Source organism: Bos grunniens, chromosome 13 (assembly GCF_055505025.1).
Source record: "Bos grunniens cultivar Pamir isolate PY7600 chromosome 13, Bosgru_T2T1.0, whole genome shotgun sequence".
Lineage (NCBI taxonomy): Eukaryota > Metazoa > Chordata > Mammalia > Artiodactyla > Bovidae > Bos > Bos grunniens.
In genome coordinates, this window is record NC_141177.1 from 77,179,417 (window position 1) to 77,201,436 (window position 22,020).

Below are 22,020 nucleotides of genomic sequence, written 5' to 3' on the forward strand. Positions count from 1 at the left end.
ACTGGTGCCAGATGTGTCTGTCACCTTTCTATCTGGGATGCAAAGGTTTTCCAGGCTCCCTCTCAATGGAGTCCTCTTTAGTTATTTATTTTGGTCACATGACTATTCCCAGCTGCAAAAGAGCCTAAGAAATTGAGTGGATTTTCCTAATTACTCTCTCTCAGCTCATGACTTATCTTCCCAACGAAATAGTTCTTTCCTTGTCAAAGGAAGGGGAGGAGAGTGGTTATTAGGTAGGTAATTTATAGTGCATAGTGTGAACAGAGAACTTATTTTTGTCATTTTTCTCCCCACTATTAATATGTCCCTTGTTGCTGCAAACCAATACTGGCGTAAGCTGCTAATCTACCCATAAATCAAATAAAACCCATTTTGTTTTCAGTTTCAGAATACATGGGTTTATGATATAATATTAAAAAATGAGGAATAAGTTCTGAGTAATTGTCTGTTCTTAATAATTGGTATCTCTGTTTCATCCATGCTTTTTTTGTGTGTGACTTAGTGGGGAAAACATGCTGGAGAAGGAGGAGATTATTATTTACCTGCAGTGCTGTTAACATAGAGGCAGTAGTTGTTTGCTGTCTGTTCCACTCCCCTCTCTGGGCAGGCCCAGCTGCTCTGGATTTTCTCTTACCCACTTCTTTCCCTTGCAGTGTATACAGGCAGTCCACACTTTGCATGATAGTGCTGGACCATGAAAACGACCATGCAAACCAAGATCGTACAAGGGATTTTAATGGCAAAAGTTACACTTGTTCCGTGACCTTTAAACATTTTTGTCAAAACATTAAAAATTCTTTTATTGTTGGTTATAAATGCATAGAGAAATAAGCAGAAAATTAAAATGAATATTTATTTAGTACACTAATTAAAACATCAGAATTAGAGTTTTTTTTTTCTGTATAAAAAATTCATTATCAAGAATAGTTTAAACAATGCTTGCCTTCCTGTCATATAACTTACAGCGTGGAGTGAGTATCTGATTATGTCATGGCGAACTGTCAAACTCCCTTTGAATTTTGGATCTGCTTTCACCATTTTATCTTTTGCTGTTTCCATGTTATAAGTGATCCCTCAGTTCCTTTAATGTCAAATTTTTTCCAAGTGTTACTTCCTCTGTGACATCTTCATCCTTTTTGTTACAACTACATTCCTTACTTATATTGACCAATTTGTCTTCACTGAGTTCCTCTGAGTGTAGATCTAAAGTCTCTTGAATGGTGACAGTGTCTAAAATTCCCATGGTCAACTATTTCTTCTGTAACTTCGTTTATTTTTTATTGGAATTTCACTTCCAGCATTATCACTGCTTCTTTGGTTCACTTTCATCTTGTTTGTATAGTGTCCTTTTTAGATTGTCAATTTTTAAAAAAATGGCTGCTGCTGCTGCTGCTGCTAAGTTGCTTCAGTCGTGTCCAATTCTGTGCGACCCCATAGATGGCAGCCCACCAGGCTCCCCCGTCCCTGGGATTCTCCAGGCAAGAACACTGGAGTGGGTTGCCATTTCCTTCTCCAATGCATGAAAATGAAAAGTGAAAGTGAAGTTGCTCAGTCGTGTCTGACTCTTAGCGACCCCATGGACTGCAGCCCACCAGGCTCCACCGTCCTTGGGATTTTCCAGGCAGGAGTACTGGAGTGGGGTGCCATTGCCTTCTCCGAAAAAAATGGCATGTGGATTTATCACTGGGAAACAAGGAGGCAGCACAACTACACACTTCGCTGTCTATCAGGACAGACTTTGAATAAAATGACACGATTGGTTACTGATAATGATGGACGACTATGTAGTTAACAGTGATCTTTGGACTGAAGAGCTAGTAGTGAAGTTTATACTTTATGCAATTACTCACAGTTACTATACCGTGTAATTGAAATTTGAACCATGTTGTTGAGCGACTGACATTATTTAATTGAGCTGTGATAACACATTGTCTGTGTTGAAACCAGAACTGTTGGCCCTGTGGGGTCTCCTTCAGCCTGAGTCCAGCACTCATGGTGGCCTTTAGTGCGCGCCTCTGTCCTTTGTGGCTCCCACGCACTGCGTCTGGTTCTCCCCTGGCAGTGTTGCCTTGGACTCATTGTTAGAATGTGGATCCATAATTCTTGTGGTATATGTGATGAAGTGATGACGTGTTTTAAATTTATCTTTTGTTTTGATACAAAAAGTAAAAGGTAATGGTGTTAGCATCAATCTTAGCATTTTTAAAAAAGGAAACTTTCTTTTGGAATGAGTGCTTAACTCATTGACCAATAGCAGCTCTTAGCTGGAGTTACCGGACTGACTGAATTGTTACATAACCTTGTTATATAAGGGAAGGAGGTGTTACCAAGAGGAGAAATCCATAGGTTGGGAAAACAAATAGACTCAGTGCCCAGGATAGTCTACATTTCATAAATATCAGTTTCAAACAGCTAGCCCTGGAAGTTACTAGAAGGGGCTCTTTCATTCTTAGAGTATTAAAAGAGGTTGGGGGTATTGTTTGATCTCAACATTTTTGATGTTTCAAGCCTTTTTTTTCCCCTTTCATTTTTCAGAAGCATATTGTGGAAATAGTTTCCATGTCTTTTCCTTTAATAACAGATTTTACAGTTGAATGTACATGGAATTCTTTGCCTCCTCCCATCACTTTTACAAATAATTTAAGTTTTCAATTAATTTCATAATTTTTAGGTAAAGCAGTACTTGTGTAGGGTGGGGAAATGATAGACAATCAGACCCTTCTCATTATGTGAGTATCCTTCATTCTTCTGTTTCCAGTGAATGAGTTTAGAAAGGCTTGAATGCTTTTGTACAGCGTTGTGTGTTCAAAACCACTCTAAAGAGATGCTACAACTTTTAATTTTGTGTTCTTTAGCCACCACATAGGGACATCAAATTGGCCACATGTTTCAGACAGGAAATGTTGGGCCTTGCTTTGTGCGCTTCATATAAATATATTCTATTCTTTTGAAGTATATTGTGGGTAACATTTTTCCCTTTTATCCACCATCTTGAAATTATTATGTAAACGCTTAACTGTATCATACTAAATCACTGTATTTTTTGGGTGAGAGGTAGGTTAAGATCAAAGAAAATAAATGCATGAAAAACAACATATTTTCCTCAGATTGCTCTATTTGTACTTGTGTACGTGTCTGTATATTATGTGTGCAGGGAAGGAGTAATTATTCTTTTGCAGAAATTTGCTTGATCTGGTGTCCTATGGTGTCTCTCAAGAAGATGGTTAATGTGTAGATACATGAGTAAATAGAAGTAAGAAACTCCTTTGCCTTCTCTTTTACATAAAGAAGTATACTTCATATATTTAATTTTTTTCTATAAACCTATAAATTCATCCTGTGGAGTGATTATCTTCCATTTGAAATTATTTCTTTGAATTGTAAGTAACATATTAAAATTTATATTTTCCTGTCCAAAGATGGAGAAGCTCTATACAGTCAGCAAAAACAAGACCAGGAGCTGACTGTGTCTCAGCCCATGAACTCCTTATTGCCAAATTCAGACTTAAATTGAAGAAAGTAGGGAAAACCACTAGACCATTCAGGTATGACCTAAATCAAATCCCTTATGATTATACAGTGGAAGTGAGAAATAGATTTAAGGGCCTAGATCTGAGAGATAGAGTGCCTGATGAACGATGGAATGAGGTTCGTGACATTGTACAGGAGACAGGGATCAAGACCATTCCCATAGAAAAGAAATGCAAAAAGCAAAATGGCTGTCTGGGGAGGCCTTACAAATAGTTGTGAAAAGAAGAGAAGGGAAAAGCAAAGGAGAAAAGAAAAGATATAAACATCTGAATGCAGAGTTCCAAAGAATAGCAAGAAGAGATAAGAAAGCCTTCTTCAGAATGGGAAAGACTAGAGATCTCTTCAAGAAAATCAGAGATACCAAAGGAACATTTCATGCAAAGATGAGCTCGATAAAGGACAGAAATGGTATGGACTTAACAGAAGCAGAAGATATTAAGAAGAGATGGCAAGAATACACAGAAGAACTGTACAAAAAAGATCTTCACGACCCAGATAATCACAATGGTGTGATCACTGACCTAGAGCCAGACATCCTGGAATATGAAGTAAAGTGGGCCTTGGAAAGCATCACTACCAACAAAGCTAGTGGAGGTGATGGAATTCTAGTTGAGCTATTCCAAATCCTGAAAGATGATGCTGTGAAAGTGCTGCACTCAATATGCCAGCAAATTTGGAAAACTCAGCAGTGGCCACAGGACTGGAAGAGGTCAGTTTTCATTCCAATCCCAAAGAAAGGCAATGCCAAAGAGTGCTCAAACTACCGCACAATTGCACTCATCTCACATGCTAGTAAAGTAATGCTCAAAATTCTCCAAGCCAGGCTTCAGCAATATGTGAACCGTGAACTTCCTGATGTTCAAGCTGGTTTTAGAAAAGGCAGAGGAACCAGAGATCAAATTGCCAACATCTGCTGGATCATTGAAAAAGCAAGAGAGTTCCAGAAAAACATCTATATCTGCTTTATTGACTATGCCAAAGCCTTTGACTGTGTGGATCACAATAAACTGTGGAAAATTCTTCAAGAGATGGAAATACCAGACCACCTGACCTGCCTCTTGAGAAATTTGTATGCAGGTCAAGAAGCAGCAGTTAGAACTGGACATGGAACAACAGACTGGTTCCAAATAGGAAAAGGAGTTCATCAAGGCTGTATGTTGTCACCCTGTTTATTTAACTTCTATGCAGAGTACATCATGAGAAACACTGGACTGGAAGAAACAGAAGCTGGAATCAAGATTGCCAGGAGAAATATCAATAACCTCAGATATGCAGATGACACCACCCTTATGGCAGAAAGTGAAGAGGAACTAAAAAGCCTCTTGATGAAAGTGAAAGTGGAGAGGGAAAAAGTTGGCTTAAAGCTCAACATTCAGAAAACAAAGATCATGGCATCCAGTCCCACCACTTCACGGGAAATAGATGGGGAAACAGTGGAAACAGTGTCAGACTTTATTTTTGGGGGCTCCAAAATCACTGCAGATGGTGACTGCAGCCATGAAATTAAAAGATGCTTACTCCTTGGAAGGAAAGTTATGACCAACCTAGGTAGCATATTCAAAAGCAGAGACATTACTTTGCCAACAAAGGTCCATCTAGTCAAGGCTATGGTTTTTCCAGTGGTCATGTATGGATGTGAGTTGGACTGTGAAGAAAGCTGAGCGCCGAAGAATTGATGCTTTTGAACTGTGGTGTTGGAGAAGACTCTTGAGAGTCCCTTGGACTACAAGGAGATCCAACCAGTCCATCCTGAAGGAGATCAGCCCTGGGATTTCTTTGGAAGGAATGATCCTAAAGCTGAAACTCCAGTACTTTGGCCACCTCATGTGAAGAGTTGACTCATTGGAGAAGACTCTGATGCTGGGAGGGATTGGGGGCAGGAGAAGGGACCGACAGAGGATGAGATGGCTGGATGGCATCACTGACTCGATGGATGTGAGTCTGAGTGAACTCCGGGAGTTGGTGATGGACAGGGAGGCCTGGCGTGCTGTGATTCATGGGGTCGCAAAGAGTCGGACATGACTGAGCGACTGATCTGATCTGATCTGATCTGAAGATTATCTGATTACTGATTAATTACATATAGCACTTACGTGTGAATCAGAAAGTAGGTCAGTAACTTAATTGCTTCTATTACTAGATTACTACCACCTCATGCATTGACATAGGTTATACAGTCTGATGAGCAGTATTCCTTTGCAATGTAAATTGATGGAGTTTCTTTAAAGATTTACAGTTTGTAGCAGTTTATGCCAATTCATCAATTATCCATATCCAGAACTTTCAACCCTCGATAGCTGGGCAATATGTCAGAAAAAGTTTCTAAGTTCTTGTATAAAGATTCAATACCTAGTAGGTTGGATTTCTTCCCAAATCTTTTTAAACCCTCATGAAACTATGCCTTAAATTTACACTGAGTTTTAAAATTATAAGTGAGATTAGTGAGGCAAGAAATCAGTGTTAACAGACCATAACTGCTGTTTTTATTTTGTAAGGGAATGTGGTTTTCCAGGAGGCTTATTATAGGTTGACATCAGATGTTGTTAGACTTGTAAATCCGCCCTCTGTTTTGAGTATCCATCAGCTCTGTAGAGCCTCCTGTAAGTTTTGATATTTAACCAGAATCATAGGAGGGGAAAATGAAGTTATTCCTTCGTTATCATTGGGATAATCTTAGCTGACCTTGTATGTAATGTACAAATTGTCATATTATAGCTTTCCTAAGTGGAAATTCCTCCAGTGAATGGAATTTCATAGACGTCTTCCTGTCTGGGAATTGGTTTAGATCATGATGTTTACAGCATGAGGTTCTAAGTCAGAATTTTTAAATATGTCCTCATACTGTATCCCCACGTGTTAATGACCTGAGTTGACCTGTCACAGATATAGTGGTGTTAACACGTGTGTAGCCAATATACGCATGTGTTAAGGCCAGCAGAATAAACCAGCACGTGAAAAGACAAATGTGAATACACTGGCGCGCGCGCGCACGCTCACGCACACACACACACACACACACACACACACACACACAGAGGTCAGTAACAGGGATGCTTTAAGATCAGAAGATAAGACCCACTGCTTAAGTAAGATGAAGGAAAACTGGAGTTTTCAAAGTCCTGACTGGCCCACGTCTTCTGTAATCAGCCTAGAACATTCTGAATAAAAAGTCACAGGCCAGAAACTATTCAAGAGCCGAGGCTGGGATCACTCAAGGAGTGGAGGGAGTGTTGCTGGCTGAGATGGGTACAGAGGACCAGGAGAGGTCTGACCAGAGAAGGTCTGGTAAAGGTCTGACATGGGCCAGTCCAGAGGCCCGGGGCAGACGTGGAGCTGCTCTGGACATGAGATTGCTCAGCCATACTGTCAGCATGTGGTGCCAGCTGACTGCCGTCTTTCCGTGTGACACTTCTCTAATATATTCTCCCTGGCAAAACAGAGCCTGTCCAAACCTCTTGATTCTCTCATTGAGAGATTCTTTATTCTAGTGTGTGCTCAACCTGGCTAACTGTTATCTTCATCCGTGTAGTGTGTTTGTTTTTGTTTTCTTTTGGCTGTACTGCATGACATGTCCCTGACCAGGGATCGAACCCTCGCCACCTGCATTGGAAGCATGCAGTCTTAACCTCTGGACCACCAGGAAAATCCCCATCTGGGTAGTTTTAGATGTACTGGTGGGAGGTTCTTAGGCTCTACTCTCAATTTACTAAATGAAAATCTGCAGGGATGTGTAAGGTATTGGGGCAGAATTTGAGAGTCGTTGTTTTTTCTGCTTAGTATGTCACAGTGGGCCTGGAAAAGCACCTGCTCAGTAATCATTTCTTCAGTGAACATAGAATGTTTTAGAGGAGTTGGTAGTTCCATGATTGCATCCAGTTAAGTTCATGTCCACTCCTCATTTAGCTCTCCTCTAGGAAGACTGGAGTTCTTTTCTCCTTTCACCTTATTCCAGAATTTATTTTTCATAAATAAATTGTTTATTTTTCAACAGGCACCAGACACAGTGCCCATGAAACTGTGTTTGAGTGAATGAGTCCAAATCTTTATTTCCATCCCACTTTTCATGCCCTGACTTTTCCAGTTGCTTATTACACGTCTCATGTCTAGCTTAGCTCAGCAAGTCTAGAGTCAAGGTTCATCACCATCTCCTGCATGACTGTGGTAGCATCCCAGTCCATCTGCTGCTGCCACTTCCAGTCAGTTCTATACACAGCATTCATGGAATCACTTAACAGTTCAATTTGATTTTGTCATGACCCTCTTCAGTCACTTCCAGCTGCACTTAGAAATAAAGTGCAGCCCCTTAACAGATCCCACAGGACTTGATAGGAGCAGGTGCCTGTCTTTCTTTCCAGTCTTTTGTTCTTTTACTCTCAGGAGGTCACACTGTCAAGATGCTGCAGGAGTCTGGGCCTTTGTCCTGTGATTCCAGATCCCGGAAATTTTGCCCTTCCCCCTCCTACCTGTCACTCAAGTGGTCATGCAGCTCCAGCTGCCTTTCTCTGAGGGTGCTTGTTTGATGTCTTTCTCTTCCATTACAGTGCAGGTTCCAGGAGGACAGGGACCCTATCTGTTTTGGTTGCCATGGTTTCTCAGTTTGGCGTATAACGTCTGTTGCTCAGTCGCTGAGTTGTGTCCGATCTTTGCCGCCCCATGGACGGCAGCACACCAGGCTTCCCTGTCCTTCACTGTTTCTTGATGTTCAAACTCATGTCCACTGAGTTGGTGATGCTGTCCAACCATCTCGTTCTCTGTCACCCCCTTCTCCTCCTGCCTGTAATATTTCCCAGCATCAGGGTCTTTTCCAGTGAGTCGGCTCTTTGCATCAGGTGGCAAAAGTGTTGGAGCTCCAGCTTCAGCATCAGTCCTTCCAATACATATTCAGGGTTGATTTCCTGTAGGATTGATTGCTTTGATCTCCTTGCTGTCCAAGGAGCTCTCAAGACTCTTCTTCAGCACCGCAATTCAAAAGCATCAATTCTTCAGCACTCAGCCTTCTTAAAGGATGGTTCAACTCTCATATCCATATGCATGTCTACTGGAAAAACCAGAGCTTTGACCATATGAACCTTGTTGGCAAAATGCTGTCTTTGCTTTTAATATGCTTTCTAGATTTCTCATAGCTTTCCTTCCAAGGAGCAAGCATCTTTTAACCTCATATTATATAATATATATAATAAGTGCTCATTGAACAATTGATAAATATAGGTATTATTTTTTGTTTTGTTTGTTTTATTTTGATTGCTTCTTTTTGACATACCTATCACTCTTAAATCTATACCATTTTTCCCTTGATGACTGGATGGTTGCAGTATCTTTCTAACTGGCCTCCCTACTTCTAGACTCTCCCCATTCCTCTTTAAGTCTGTGTATTATCCCCATATACATTTCCTTAAAAATACCTGTATTGGTCTTATCCTTCTCTTGGGAGAAACTTTAATAGAATCTTTGCTATCTGTAGTTAAAACCCAGTTTCTTTAGATTGACTTTATAAACCCTCTTCAAGCTTGTACCCAACCTCCTTTTCCATTATTTCTCTCCTGGAATAATCTTTTTTGTCCCCCCTACTACCAATTACATCTCTGCATTTGATTTTTAATGAATTTGCTGAAAGTTCTCATTTCTAAGTTTTGCTCATGTCTCTTTCTCTTTGTGGAATAAATGATAATTAATAATGGAATACCTGCCACTTTGCCTACTGAAATTGTAATCCAAGCCCTTCTTTAAGGACCAGCTCAAATGCTACCCAGATTAAAACAAATTCCTTTCTTCTATTTAGTACATGTAATGGGCACTCAATAAGTGCTTGTTGAATTATCTGCTGCTTTTGCCATTTTGAGATTGATGTGTGTGGTTATTTTATCTTATTCATGTAGGCATATAGAGGCATAAGCATTTGTTTTTAATTCCTATCACAGTGCCTTGAAAAATACCTTTACTCAATTAACATTACTAATTTTAACATCTACAATCAATGATTCTACTATAAATTTTGAGAGAGCAATACATCTGTTATTTTCTTTAATTGTAAGTCTTACAAGTTTGAATCTTCTTTCTAATGCTTCAGGCATATTGTTAGTCCAAAACTATACCTCACTTTTAACAATAAGCTTGTATTTGGGGATATAATGAAAGAAAAGTTAAGTTGTCTGGAAATAGTACTAATAATATTATTCAGTAAGTGAAGGAAGTGATTGTAGGGAACTAATATCTCAGAAGCAACCAACCACTCTAGAGTTGAGTCAGGAAGTGTCCACAAGGGGGCGTGCCCATCTAGCCATCTAGAGAAATGTGACCAATTCCCACTTCTGTTATGCAGGTAAAAATGCCTGTTTTACAAATGTACTCTTAGAACATGTCTTTTTTTTTCTCTCCCCCTAGGAAAAAGAATGAACCTTCACCACCACAAAAATTCCTACCCATTTTCTAGCACTTGTTTATTTTGGTTGTGTGATTTTCCAAGGAGCGATAGGGGATGGAATGGAAATGGGGATTGCCTTGCAAGCTAAGACGGTCTATGAAGCCTGTGGTTGTGCTTCCCCCCCGCCCCCGCCCCCCACATTGAGAGCATTTTCACTGTACAAGCGTTGTCATCTCTTCTGTGGTCATTTTATGTTTTTTAGTCAAGGAATAGGCAGTGCTCCATTTTCACTGCTTCACCGATTTGTATCACCTAAAACTTTGAGGAACTCACCAGTCAGTGACCTGGAGGAGTGCACAGGCTTGGAGTGGCGTGCCCACCGGAGGTCATGGCCTCTTGGGATCTTTAGTTTTTCTTTGCAGTACCTATTTTACCTTGACTTCATCATTATCACCAGCAAGCATTTATTGAGTACTATTTATACACAGGTTTTCAAGCAGGTTTTAGGGAATAAATTGAGAGGCCCTGACCATTTTATGTGTTCCAGAGGAGTTAAGCAATAAAGGAAACTCATATCAAACTGATTTGGTATGTGGCAGAAGAATGAAATCATCCACAAGAGCTGCAGGGATTAGCAGGATAGAGAAAGTCACTCTAAGCACATGGTAGGCTTTATGAAGAGCTAGAGTTTAAGCTGGGCCTTCCCTGGTGGCTCAGACGGTAAAGAATTTGCCTGCAATGTGGGAGATCCGGGTTCAATCCCTGGGGTGGGAAAATCCCCTGGAGAAAGGAATGGCTGCTCATTCCAGTATTCTTGCCTGGGAAATCCCATGGACAGAGGAGCCTGGCAGGCTACAGTCCATGGGGTTGCAAAGAGCTGGATATGACTGAGTGACTAATACTTTAGTCTTTGGGTCTAATGTCTTGGTTAAAGAGTAGGGCTTACATAACTGTAGAGAGAAAGAGAAATTCCTAAGTTTAGAAGAAGGCTGTGAGTGGATAAGCAGGTTGCACTACAGAGTTTCTGCAGAACAGTGTTTTCAAATCCAAATGCTCACGGGGGCTGGGCAGGTAATGTGAACGTGTGAGACCATCTAGAGAGGCGGCGTGAATAGCAGTACATGATCCAATTTTTGGTATGCAAAAACCAAACTAGAGTGCACCAACTTCTGACAAACTTTTCTGGTCAGACCAAACTCTGGTTTTGGCAGTCTGTAATCCCCCATGGGGGCACGGCAGTTGAAAGGATTCAGATGTTCACAGAATTTGGCAAAGTGAAATAGGCCATGGAGGAAATAAGTCCAAAGCCAGAGTCCTCCCGAACATCTATTTGCACTGACTGTACTTGGACGCAAATGAGGAGAATATTTTGAAATATAACGCGGCTATTTGCGTTAAACATAGGCTTTGAAGTGTTGGAAGTCTCTGAAAACATCATTGGAGTTAATTTGAATGGTTTTAGAATTTCTGAGATTTAGTACTATCATAATTAGTTTAGATTGTATTTTATATTCTAAACTATACTTAACTCCTTCTTATTCTTTGTAATTCTTTGATTTATCTCTAATTTCTAATAAGATTTTAATTTATTGAGGAACAAAAGGAAAATAAGTATATGGGCATTTTTGCTCCCCTTTTGCTTTTTAATATGCTGATCTTTAGTTGTTATGTATTTATCATTTTAAATGACAATTTCTATTTTTGTGAGTATACTCATAATTATATGGTCAAATGAATACTGCTGTACTTAAAAAAATTTCACATCACATGAAGTAACTTGTTACTTTGTTACTAAAGTCAGTGTCAAATATTGTTCTAAAGTCTGAAGAGGGTGGAATTTAAATCCAGGTTAAATGACCCATCCCAATTGTCATGGTGTTTCATTGGCAGGAATAGACTCCAGATTGTCCAAGTTACCTTTGAGTCCTTTATCTGTTATTCCCCACTGCTTTAAGAGTCAGTTCAAAGGCCAGTGGAGTGCTGGTATTTAAAAGAAAAAGTGTAATTTTATCCAGAGAAGGTACATGTAAGTCTGAAATGAAAGCGAGACCAGAAGTCCAGACCACGACCAGGTGTTCCTGGAAAGAGCCAAATTGGACAACTAAATTGAAAAAGGTTGCCTGCTCTTATTAAAGAGACTTTGTTGCTGTCTATTTAATTAGCAGTCTTAGCTCATTTATTTACGTGTTTTTAATCTGCCCAGGTAATGACATTCATAGCCTATTAGTGTGTGTGCTGGTAGCATGGTGCACCATCTCTGTGGTTGAAGTCCTTTCGTATATGTGCCTCTTGGAGGTGAAACTGCCAAATAATCTTGATTTCCTCCTCCCTTGAACTTGTTTCCCAGACAGCAATCATTGAGTTTAAGACAGTGAAGGATGACCAGCTCTCTAGTAGAAAAAGTAAAAGCTAAAATACTTAAAGCTAAAATGTTGTATGAATACTAATTATTTAGAGCTTTTAGGAAAGCAATCTGGAATTAAAGAAACCGAATTGGTTAGTCAAACGCGAGGAGTGTGATCCAGATGGTTGATCTAGGGGATGAGAAGGCGGTAAAGAAGTGTTACCGGAAGAAAACATCGAATGGTGGGGTGTGTGTCCAGTATAAAGACATATCATCTCTTTGTGGATAAAGTGAGAGGCTTCGTGTTTCATGGGAAAAGCCTTAGAAGTTTGTTTTGAACACTGGACCACAGAGCATGCACAGCCTCCTGAAATAAAGATCACTTCCACATTGTGAGAAACGACTCTGGGCTTCAGTTTGGTTATTATGGGACCAGCGAAAGATTTCTCAGCAGTTGTTAAGGATGTGCTCTTGGGACAAAACTCATTTAGGAATGATGTGCAAAAGCATTATATTTAGGGAAGATTGAAATATGAAATAATCAGAGGAATACGAGAAGTTAGAGGAAAACTGCTTTGGAGAGGCTGAGCCTGGATCATGCATAAAAACAGCAAAAGGCAGTTTCAGAGGACAGAAAGTTTGACTTATTAATGAGGTACAATTAAAAAGTGTCATGACACTTGGTTTGTTGCTGCCTATAGGTGGATGAGTGGCAAGACAAGCCACAGAGGAGCCTAGAAGAAGCCAGTGTATAAAGAGGCTTCCAGAGAGGGGAGAGCTGCTGGGCTTAGGTTGTGCTCTCAGGGCCAGGGCCCCTGTGTGTTTGGGAGGTGATTGAGAAGATCTCTTCTGGGGTTTTCGAGACCTTGGGACTTGGAGAAGGGTGGTATTTCTCTGTGGGGCAGGGATAGGGGATGCAGAGTGAGTCAGGAACGCCACCTCTACCATGACATCTGATAGTGTCTTCTGTTACTGCCAAGAGCCAAGCCTCCCCCCGGAGGAGAAGGCGGGAGGCTTGAGCCCTGCTGAGCTTTGGTGCCTGGAGAAAATCATTGCCTGTTCAATTTCATTCATTCAGTTTGTCCATTCGACAAGTTGTTCAGTCACAGACTGATTTTGCCCTTCTTTCTTCTGTTTATTTATTTTATTGCCTTTTTGGATCTTTTCATTTGGTGTTCATTCCTCTTTCATTGATTTTTCATCTTCCGTTTTTTCTCCTTGTGTTTTTCTTGTTCCCTTTCTAACTTATTTAGTTGGGCACTTAGCTTACTATTTTGTTTCTTTTGTAATATCAATACTTTGGGTATTAATTTCCCTCTGAGTACCACTTTTATTTCATCTCTCACAAGTTTTAAAATGCAGTGTTTTATATGTCTATTTCTTTTTGGTCATGTAGCTTGTGAGAGATCTTAGTTCCCTGACCAGGGATTGAACCTGCGCTCTTGGCAGTGAAAGTACAGAGTCCTAACCCCTGGACTTCCAGGGAATTCTCTGAAATGTAGTATTTTTAATTATTACTGGTTATTTTGTATTTTTGTTTAGATTTATTTGATCCGTAAGTTATTTAGCAGTGCTTTTTTCTTTTTAAAAAATTTTTATTTACCTTTATTGATTCCTAACTTAATTGCATTGTAGTCAGAGAGTGTTTTCTGTTTGATATTGTTTCTTGAAATTTGCTGTGATTTAGTTTATGGATTAATGTGTGGTCAATGTTTAAAAATACTTATTTGTGTTTGAAAACAATGCTTTCTCTCTAATTGGAGCAAAATTCCGTGAATGCCTTTTAATGTGCTATTCAGACCTTTTCTTTTTTGAAAATTGTATTTATTTATTTATGGCTGTGCTGTGTCTTCGCGGCTGCACGTGGGCTTTCTCTAGTTGCCACGAGCAGGGGCTATTCTGCCTCATGGTGCATGGGCCCCTCATTGCAATGGTTCCTCTTGTTGCAGAGCCTGGGCTCTAGAGCGTGAGCTCAGGAGTTGCGGCTTGCAGTCGCTAGAGTGGGGTCTCAGAAGCAGTGTCAGATTGACTTAGTTCCGTGGTGTGTGGAATCTTCCTGGACCAGGTATTGAACTCGTGCGTTGGCCAGTGGACTCCTATCCACTGTTCTACCAGGGAAGTCCCCAGATTTTTTATTTCTTACTGAATTTTTGTTTGTTTGTTTGCTTTAAGTCATTTTCCTTATTCATGGTTAAGAAAAATGTGTTAAACTATCTCGTTATGTTCCTCTGTTTTTGCTTTATGTACATTTGAGGCTATTTTTCATTTTAGGTACATACAGATTTAGAATTACTATATCGCCCTGGCTTATCTAAACTTCCAGTATTTACCATGTAGACATCCTTTAGTCCTATTAACTTTTTGTCTTAAAACTGGTGTTCTTGATGTTAATTAGTTCCGTGTTTGGGTTGGTCCCACTGGGTGTCTCTCTTCTTTCCCTTGTCCTTTTGCTCTCAGCTTTTTCAGGTGTATTTGTGATAACATAGCCAGGTTTTAAAACCCCATCTTGATCGTCTAATAATACGCTCTTTTTTTTTTAATAATTGTGCTTCCTGTTTTGGCTGTGCTGGGTCTTCACTGCCACTCAAGCTTCTCTCTAGCTGTGGAGAGTGGGGCTGCTCTTTAGCCGTGGCATGCAGGCTTCCTGTTGCAGTTCCTCCCCTGGCTGCAGGTTTCGGGAGCTGCAGCTCCCAGGCTCTAGAATGCAGGCTCAGTAGTTGTGGCACGTGGACTTGGTTGCTCCTTGGAATGAAAGGTCTTCCCGGACCAGGGATTAAACCCAGGTCTCCTGCATTGACGGGCAGATTCTTTACCATTGAGCCACCAAGGAAGCCCAATAATACACTCTTATTATTTTTGAAGACAATATTAATTTTGATTTACATGCATGTTTGCCATTGTATTTGCTTGCTCATTCCTTGTTTCATTCCCGAGTGTCCTTTTCCTTCTTGGATTATTGTCTTAGTCCTTTCAGACTGCTATAACAACAAAATACAAGAGACCGGATGGCTTACAAACAATAGGAATGTATTTATCACAGTTCTGGAGGCTGGGAAGTCCAACATCAAGGCATAGGCAGATGTGATATCTGATGAGGACCTCCTTCCTAGATGGCCATCTTTTTGCTATAGCCTTACATGCCAGAAGTGGCATGGAAACTTCTTGGGCTTCTTCTACAATGGCATATCTCATTCATGCAGGCTCTGCCTTCATGACCTATTCATTTTTTGATGCCCTACCTCCATTACCATCACTGTGGGGGTTAGGATTGCAGTAGGTGAAACTTTGGAAGGGCACATTTAGATCACAGCAGTTATTTTCCTTTTTCTTAAAAGTATATTATTCATTTGTTTATTTGCTCATCCATTCAGCAAATATATTTTGAGTACTTAAGAGGTGTCAAGTCCTTTTCTGGGTGCTTCGCTTATGCTAGTGAGTAACACATACAAAGATTACTGCCTTTGTGGAGCTTCTAGTCTTTTGGAGGAGTTTGGCAGTTTAAATATTATGAAAATAAACTTTATATTTTAGAAGATACATGTTATGGAAAAAAGATAAAGTAGAGCTGAGAAAAGAATATTAGGGATGCTCATGAGTAGGTGGTAGGGAGTATCAGAAGGAGGTCAGTTTGCAGTGTTAACTACAATGATCCTTTAGGACTTCATTAAGTGTAGGTCTCTTGGTGGTGAACACATTTTATTGATTTATAAATGTATTTGTTTTATTTTTGTTCCTAAAAGGTAATTTTGTTAGGTTCTAGGTTTATAGTTATTTTTCTGTGAAAATATACCACTGCCTTCTGGCTCCCACTGGACTGTTGGAAATTCTGCTGTCACTCCACTGTCGTAAGCTTTCCTTTCTCTCTTGCTCCTTTCCTTCTCTGGATTCCTGGAGATGTAGATTCTTATTTTTCATCCATTGTGGGGAAATTTGAGCCATTTTCTCTTTAGATATTTTTACTTCTCTATTCTTTCCAGTTGAGAGTACATTAGATTTTCATTCATTTTACCATCTCTTTATTATTTTCCATCACCACCCCCCCTTTATAATTGCAATCAGATGTGTATTAAATGTTATATAAATATAGATGTGTTGTGCTATTAGGAAAAAGTTGAAAGATTTGATCATGATCTGACATTTCAAATCCTGTGTTGTATACTCAAAAATAGATACATCAGCTGTTGATTTGATTAAGGTAAAACAGTGAAACACACATAATCTTAAGTGTATAATTTGATGAATTTTGATATGTTTATTCATCCATGTAACAAGATCTGACATTGCTACTATGCTAGAAAGTTTCTTCATATCCCTTCAGAGTCCACACCTCCCTCCCAAGACAACTATTTTTCTGATTCTTTTTCCCCGTAGTTTTACCTGTTCTAAATAAAACTTCAGATAAATGGGGTCATACGTTATGTACTGTGTGGTGGCCAGCATCCTCTACTCAACATACATCTAAAAAATGGCCCGTATTGTTGCACATGTCACTGGTCCTTTTTTATTCCTGCACAGTCTTCCACTGTTGCCAGGATCACGTCTTGGGTACCCATTCCCCTCTTGATAGACATTTGGATTATTTCCGGGTTTCGACTATTGCAGTTTGACTAAGGTGTTATAAACATTTTTGACAAGTCTTTTGTCGTATATATTTTGTTTTCTCTTGGGGTAAATAGGCTTCCCTTGTAGCACAGTTGGTAAAGAATCTGCCTGCAGTACAGGAGACCTGGGTTTGGTCCCTGGGTCAGGAAGATCCCCTGGAGAAGGAAACAGCAGCCCACTCCAGTGTTCTTGCCTGGGAAATCCCATGGATGGAGGAGCCTGGCAGGCTACAGCTCACGGGGTCACACAGAGTCGGACACGACTGAGCAACTAACAGTTTCAGTTTTTCAGTTTGGGGTGAATACTTAGGGGTATAGTTGCTGAGTCATAGCTAGGTGTGTATATTTAACTTAGAGTTAAATTTTTTTGAATTAGAATTTTAAAATTGTGATTAATATTTATTCCAGAAACACAAGAAGCCAAATTAGATATATTCATCATTATATTTTTAAACTGATTTTAAGTCATTGAGATGTATTCTATCAGTATTTTGATCAAATGAACGCAATTTAATAATCTAGTTAATATTATTTTAAAGGACTTATCAGAATTATCATCTTTCTTAAATTCCTCAATTTTGATTTCAACTCCAGTATATCTTAGGTTGCTATTCTTAACCAGTCGTTCATTATGAGTTCAAATTAAATACTATGAATTAAACAACATATGAATAAGAATGAAAATGTTTTAAAGCTTTGTAAAGCATCCGTTGTGGCTTCCCAGATGGCTCCGTGGTAAAGAACCCACCTGCTGCCAATGCTGGAGATGTGGGTTTGATCCCTGGGTCAGGAAGATCCCCTGGAGAAGGAAATGGCAACTCCCTCCACTGTTCTTGCCTGGGAGAGCCCATGGACAGAAGACCTGGTGGGCTACAGTCCATGGTGTTCACAAAGAGTTAGACACAACTTAGCGACTAAACAACAACAGCAGCAACAACAATGCTTCCATTGTAGTTCAGTTGTATAATAATCTAAGTCATGAGTACGTTCATCTGATCCCTACCATCACTTACACATGCTCATTCAACATGTACACTGAGGCCCCCAAATGGTTCCACTTTGAAGAAAACAATCCCATAGTATGTTATGTGTAATATTATTAAAAAACAAAACAAAACACTGAGATTAAACCCAATGCATTTTCCACCTTTAATGTTGCAGCCCCAGAGCTCTGTATAGGAGTTCTGCCAGTTGGAAAACATTGTCCTTTGCTACTTTTGAGAGACCGGAATTTTTAGGTAATCCTCTGGAACTTTGTTATGATATGAATTTATAGTTAAAGCTGTAATTCAGATATATTGAAGCCCCTTAAAAGCATGGTTAACACACTTTATTTTTGTTTTGAGCTGAAAATGTTTCTGTTTCCTTTTGGTGAATGATTTAGGGAATTAATAGCAAAGATTTTTACAAAATAAACTTTTTTCTCTGTTGTAGATATGTTTGGCACTAATCTGTGTAGTGCTGCAAAGATTTTAATGTATATTTATTAAGCAAAGAATAAAGGATTATTTAAAAATAGACATCTTGACTATAGCTTTACAGAAACATCGTTTTTAGTATTGGACATCAGAAGCGGGATTTTCTGAAGAGAGAAGAGAAAAGTCATTGGGTATTCTTATATCCAAATTTTCCTTGGTTTCAGCCAAGCCAGACACATGAAAGCAGATAATTCTGGCTAAGTTCTCCTTCTTTTATACACACAGCTGATACACTCTGAGCCCTCAGAGGCCCCACTACTGCAGGGGACTGGCTTTAGGAGCCAAATGTGGAGCCCGGTCTAGGTTTCCCGGACCCAGATCTATCATGGCATCTTCAGGATGCTTGAAGGTGGGGAAGCTTTCTGTTGCACTTACTGTGCTGTCATGGAAGGTGTTAAGTCAGCTGTGTTTCTCAAGTGGAAGCTCAGGCCAATTATAATGCTACTCAGCAGCCTAACAAGTCTTGGGAAGACTTGATATCTTAAAAATAAAATGTATTTCTGTATTTATTATTATATTAGGATAATCTCACCATACATCAGGTTCAGGATGTGCTTTTACACTCGAGATATTATTCTTGTATTTTATCTATTTGATACTTGAGTAATTCTGTACAGAAGAAGCCCTGGAGGAGGAAATGGCCACTCACTCCAGTATTCATGGGATTCTGTCCGAGAACCCCATGGACAGGGGAGCTTGGTAGGCTGTGTTCCATAGGGTCACACAGAGTCGGACGTGACTGAAGCGGCTTAGCATGCACTCACTCATGCATATACAGAAGAAAGACCACATTAATGAGATACCTAACTGATAGATGATGTCTCTTGGCAGGTTTCAGAGTTAGTGCAGGTTAGAGACTTAATTTTCATGTGGAAAGTACCTACACTTTGTTCTACGGGATTTATTAGTTTATATGTGTTACTTTATTTAATTCTTACAATAACTATGTAATAGCCATCTCCAATTTGGGGTGAGAAAAATGAAAACTTTTGACATGAAGTTCAACAGAGATGACTAGATCATTAGTTAATTGTAGAAAGTTTTATTTGTCTTTTCCATGACACATGGAATCCGTATGTCAACTTTATACGCATGTGTTTAATCTGACAAGGACTATAATTTATGCCATTGCTTTTTAATAACAATTTTATCAAAAAATTAATGCAACTAGCATATTTCAGTCAAGGACATTAGGTCTGTGTGTATCTATGTGGTGCATATACTTGTAAGTATTTATGGAGTGTAAGAGTATAATAGTAGCTCTATATAATAACAGTCATTGTATATTTTTTAAACTTTCTAAGATTTCTTTTCTATATACACGAGCTCGGTGAAATTATTATAGCCAAAATACCACTGTTTGTCTTTCATTCAATTTACCTGCACTTCATAAAAATGCTTAAATATTACTTCATCATCTTTCAGTTTCCATTTCAGTATGTGAAATCTATAAACTAATTCTTGAATATTTTATGAAGTAATTCTGATTTTTGCAGGTGTTGCTAGCCATTAGGAATATTTAGCTTAATTTGGAACAGAATTCTCTATCTTTTGCTTGCTTTTTCATTTTTGAAAAACAGGTTATAGTAAATCCATCTATGTATAATCCTTCCATGTCTTTGTACAGTAAGGTTCAAAGGGATGAAAGTTAAAGTCACGATATCCTGATCGAAATGCAGAGAATTGTTTTTACAGATAATTCATATCGTTGTGTATATGTTATGTGTCCCCTCAGTAAAATTCTGTTTTATGGAATGTTTGAGTAGGATCAGCAGTCACAGTTAATAAAAAAGGACTAATAAAGAATACCCTTTCCTGACTTTGTTGTTGCTGTTTTTGAGGAAGGTTATTCTACAGTGCCTTTTTATTTGTATGAGAGTAGTCTGTTTCTAAAAGAAGCAGTAAGATTGCTAAGATCATGTTTTAAAATACTTTGTGGTATGGTCATGGTGGTATGGTCATGGTGGTATGGTCATGGTGGTATGCTGCCAATTGGTAGTGGAACAAGAGGGAGCTTAAATCTTTTATGCTGACATAATGTTGGTCTTAGGTGGTTTAAGTCTCTCCTTCGGCAGATTTGTGCCTGTAAAATTATTTGCCTTAGAATGAGTAGAGCAGACATTTGGCTGATCATGACCTATGGGATAGTATCAGACCTTGTTTCTCAAAAGTAGAGTCCATGGACAGAAGTCTCTTTGAACATGGGGTTGTCCCTGACTCTGATACAGACTTGGGGGTATGGGTGAGGATGGGGTTCTCAGGTTCTAGGGCACCAGTGACCTAGACTTTAAAAATATATACCACCATGACCACAATGAACCTAAAGACCTATAACAGCCCTCCTTTAGTATACTAAAAAGGTAATTTTTCATGAAATTTCCTTCCCACTCCCTTTACTTCTGATTTTTACCCAGCAGTGTAAAGTTGGTGGGCCTTGCACAGGTGACCCAGAAATCTTTGAGGCAAGAGACAGCTGCTCATGGTCAATATGTGTGAAATGCGTTAAGCATGTGAGGCCTGGAACAAGACCCAGGAACACAAAGATGGCTCCCAGGAACGTGCAGTTTTCTGCCATATGAGTGGCAACCATATTATTAACATAGCAGAGAAGGGGGTTTGCCATCAAGTGTCTCACAAGGAAGAAATTTTAAAGAAAACTGTAGCATGGTCTAGTTCAAGACTGAACGTCACTCTCTCCATTTATTGTGGTGAATATATTACTTTTAGAAATTTTTGCATAATATTAAAGAAATACAAATAAGAACATTTATTAGTTCACTTATACCGTAGATCTTTTCCTTTCCAGATTCTCAGTCGTGAACTGAATTCTTGAGATTAAGGTGATACAGTGATATATTACAATTTATACTGTTGTTTTCTTCCTCCCTTTGAAAGGCATGTTAGGCTTCTTATTAGAGAAAAGCAAGCAGACACTCTTGGCTCAGGATCTTTCACTGGAAAATAAGTTTTGACTTGAACCGGATTTAAGCGTCAGCTTGACAATAGATAGGCAATTGCCAAATGCTCCAGCTAAGGATAAGCTCAGCTTTCGCTGTGTCATAACTGTCCTTGAAGTGTTGTGCGGTCGTGTCGCTGCTGTGCACCGTGCTTAGTGAACGCTCTGGCCCTTTGCTCCACAGGAGAACGACTCGGGCCCTTTGGACACAGTGGGCGCTGTGGTTGTGGACCACGAAGGGAATGTGGCTGCCGCCGTTTCTAGTGGAGGCTTGGCCTTGAAACATCCGGGGAGAGTTGGGCAGGTAAGGAACACTGAGGTGTTTAAACTAGCCTCACAAGTTGAACGTAGAATTTGCTAGCTCACAAGTTTTTGAACCAGTAGAGACATTTTTTTTTTGTCTTTAGAAAAAACAAATGGTATTGTTCTTAACACTTAGGTAGTATGAATCATCAACTGCCTGTTTAGGATCTTTTCTAAAATGAAAACCCACCTCAGAATACTAGGGTTCTTACTGATCTTTATAACCAAACAGACATAATCGTGTGTTGGACTACTTTCAGTAGGCTGGGTACTGGCCTGGGTATTTATCAGACATGTAATAAATGCACTGAGTCCCATGTTCATTCTTTGTAAATGTCATTCTCTGTAGAAGTGAGCACCTGACTGTATGACTGCTTGCTTTTCAGGTGGGAAAATGGTTTCAGAGTTGCATTTTATATTTCCTCTATTCAAGGAACAGTAGCATT

General features: G+C 39.5%; 1 protein-coding gene across 30 annotated transcripts in view; it reads left to right on the plus strand.

Annotated features, from left to right (window-relative positions):
- Window positions 1-22,020, plus strand: part of TASP1 (taspase 1) — a 318,225-nt gene that overhangs the window by 90,240 nt on the left and 205,965 nt on the right. For 24 of the 30 annotated variants that reach the window (XR_015138791.1, XR_015138798.1, XR_015138800.1 and 21 more), the window contains one exon: window positions 21,456-21,575. The exons of the other annotated variants lie outside the window; for them this stretch is intronic. Coding sequence is in view for 10 of the 24 variants with exons in the window: in XM_086331228.1 (XP_086187354.1) it covers window positions 21,456-21,575 (120 nt within the window). In the remaining 14 variants the exon portion in view is untranslated. The remainder of the gene's footprint in view (window positions 1-21,455; window positions 21,576-22,020) is intronic. 30 annotated transcript variants of the gene reach the window in all.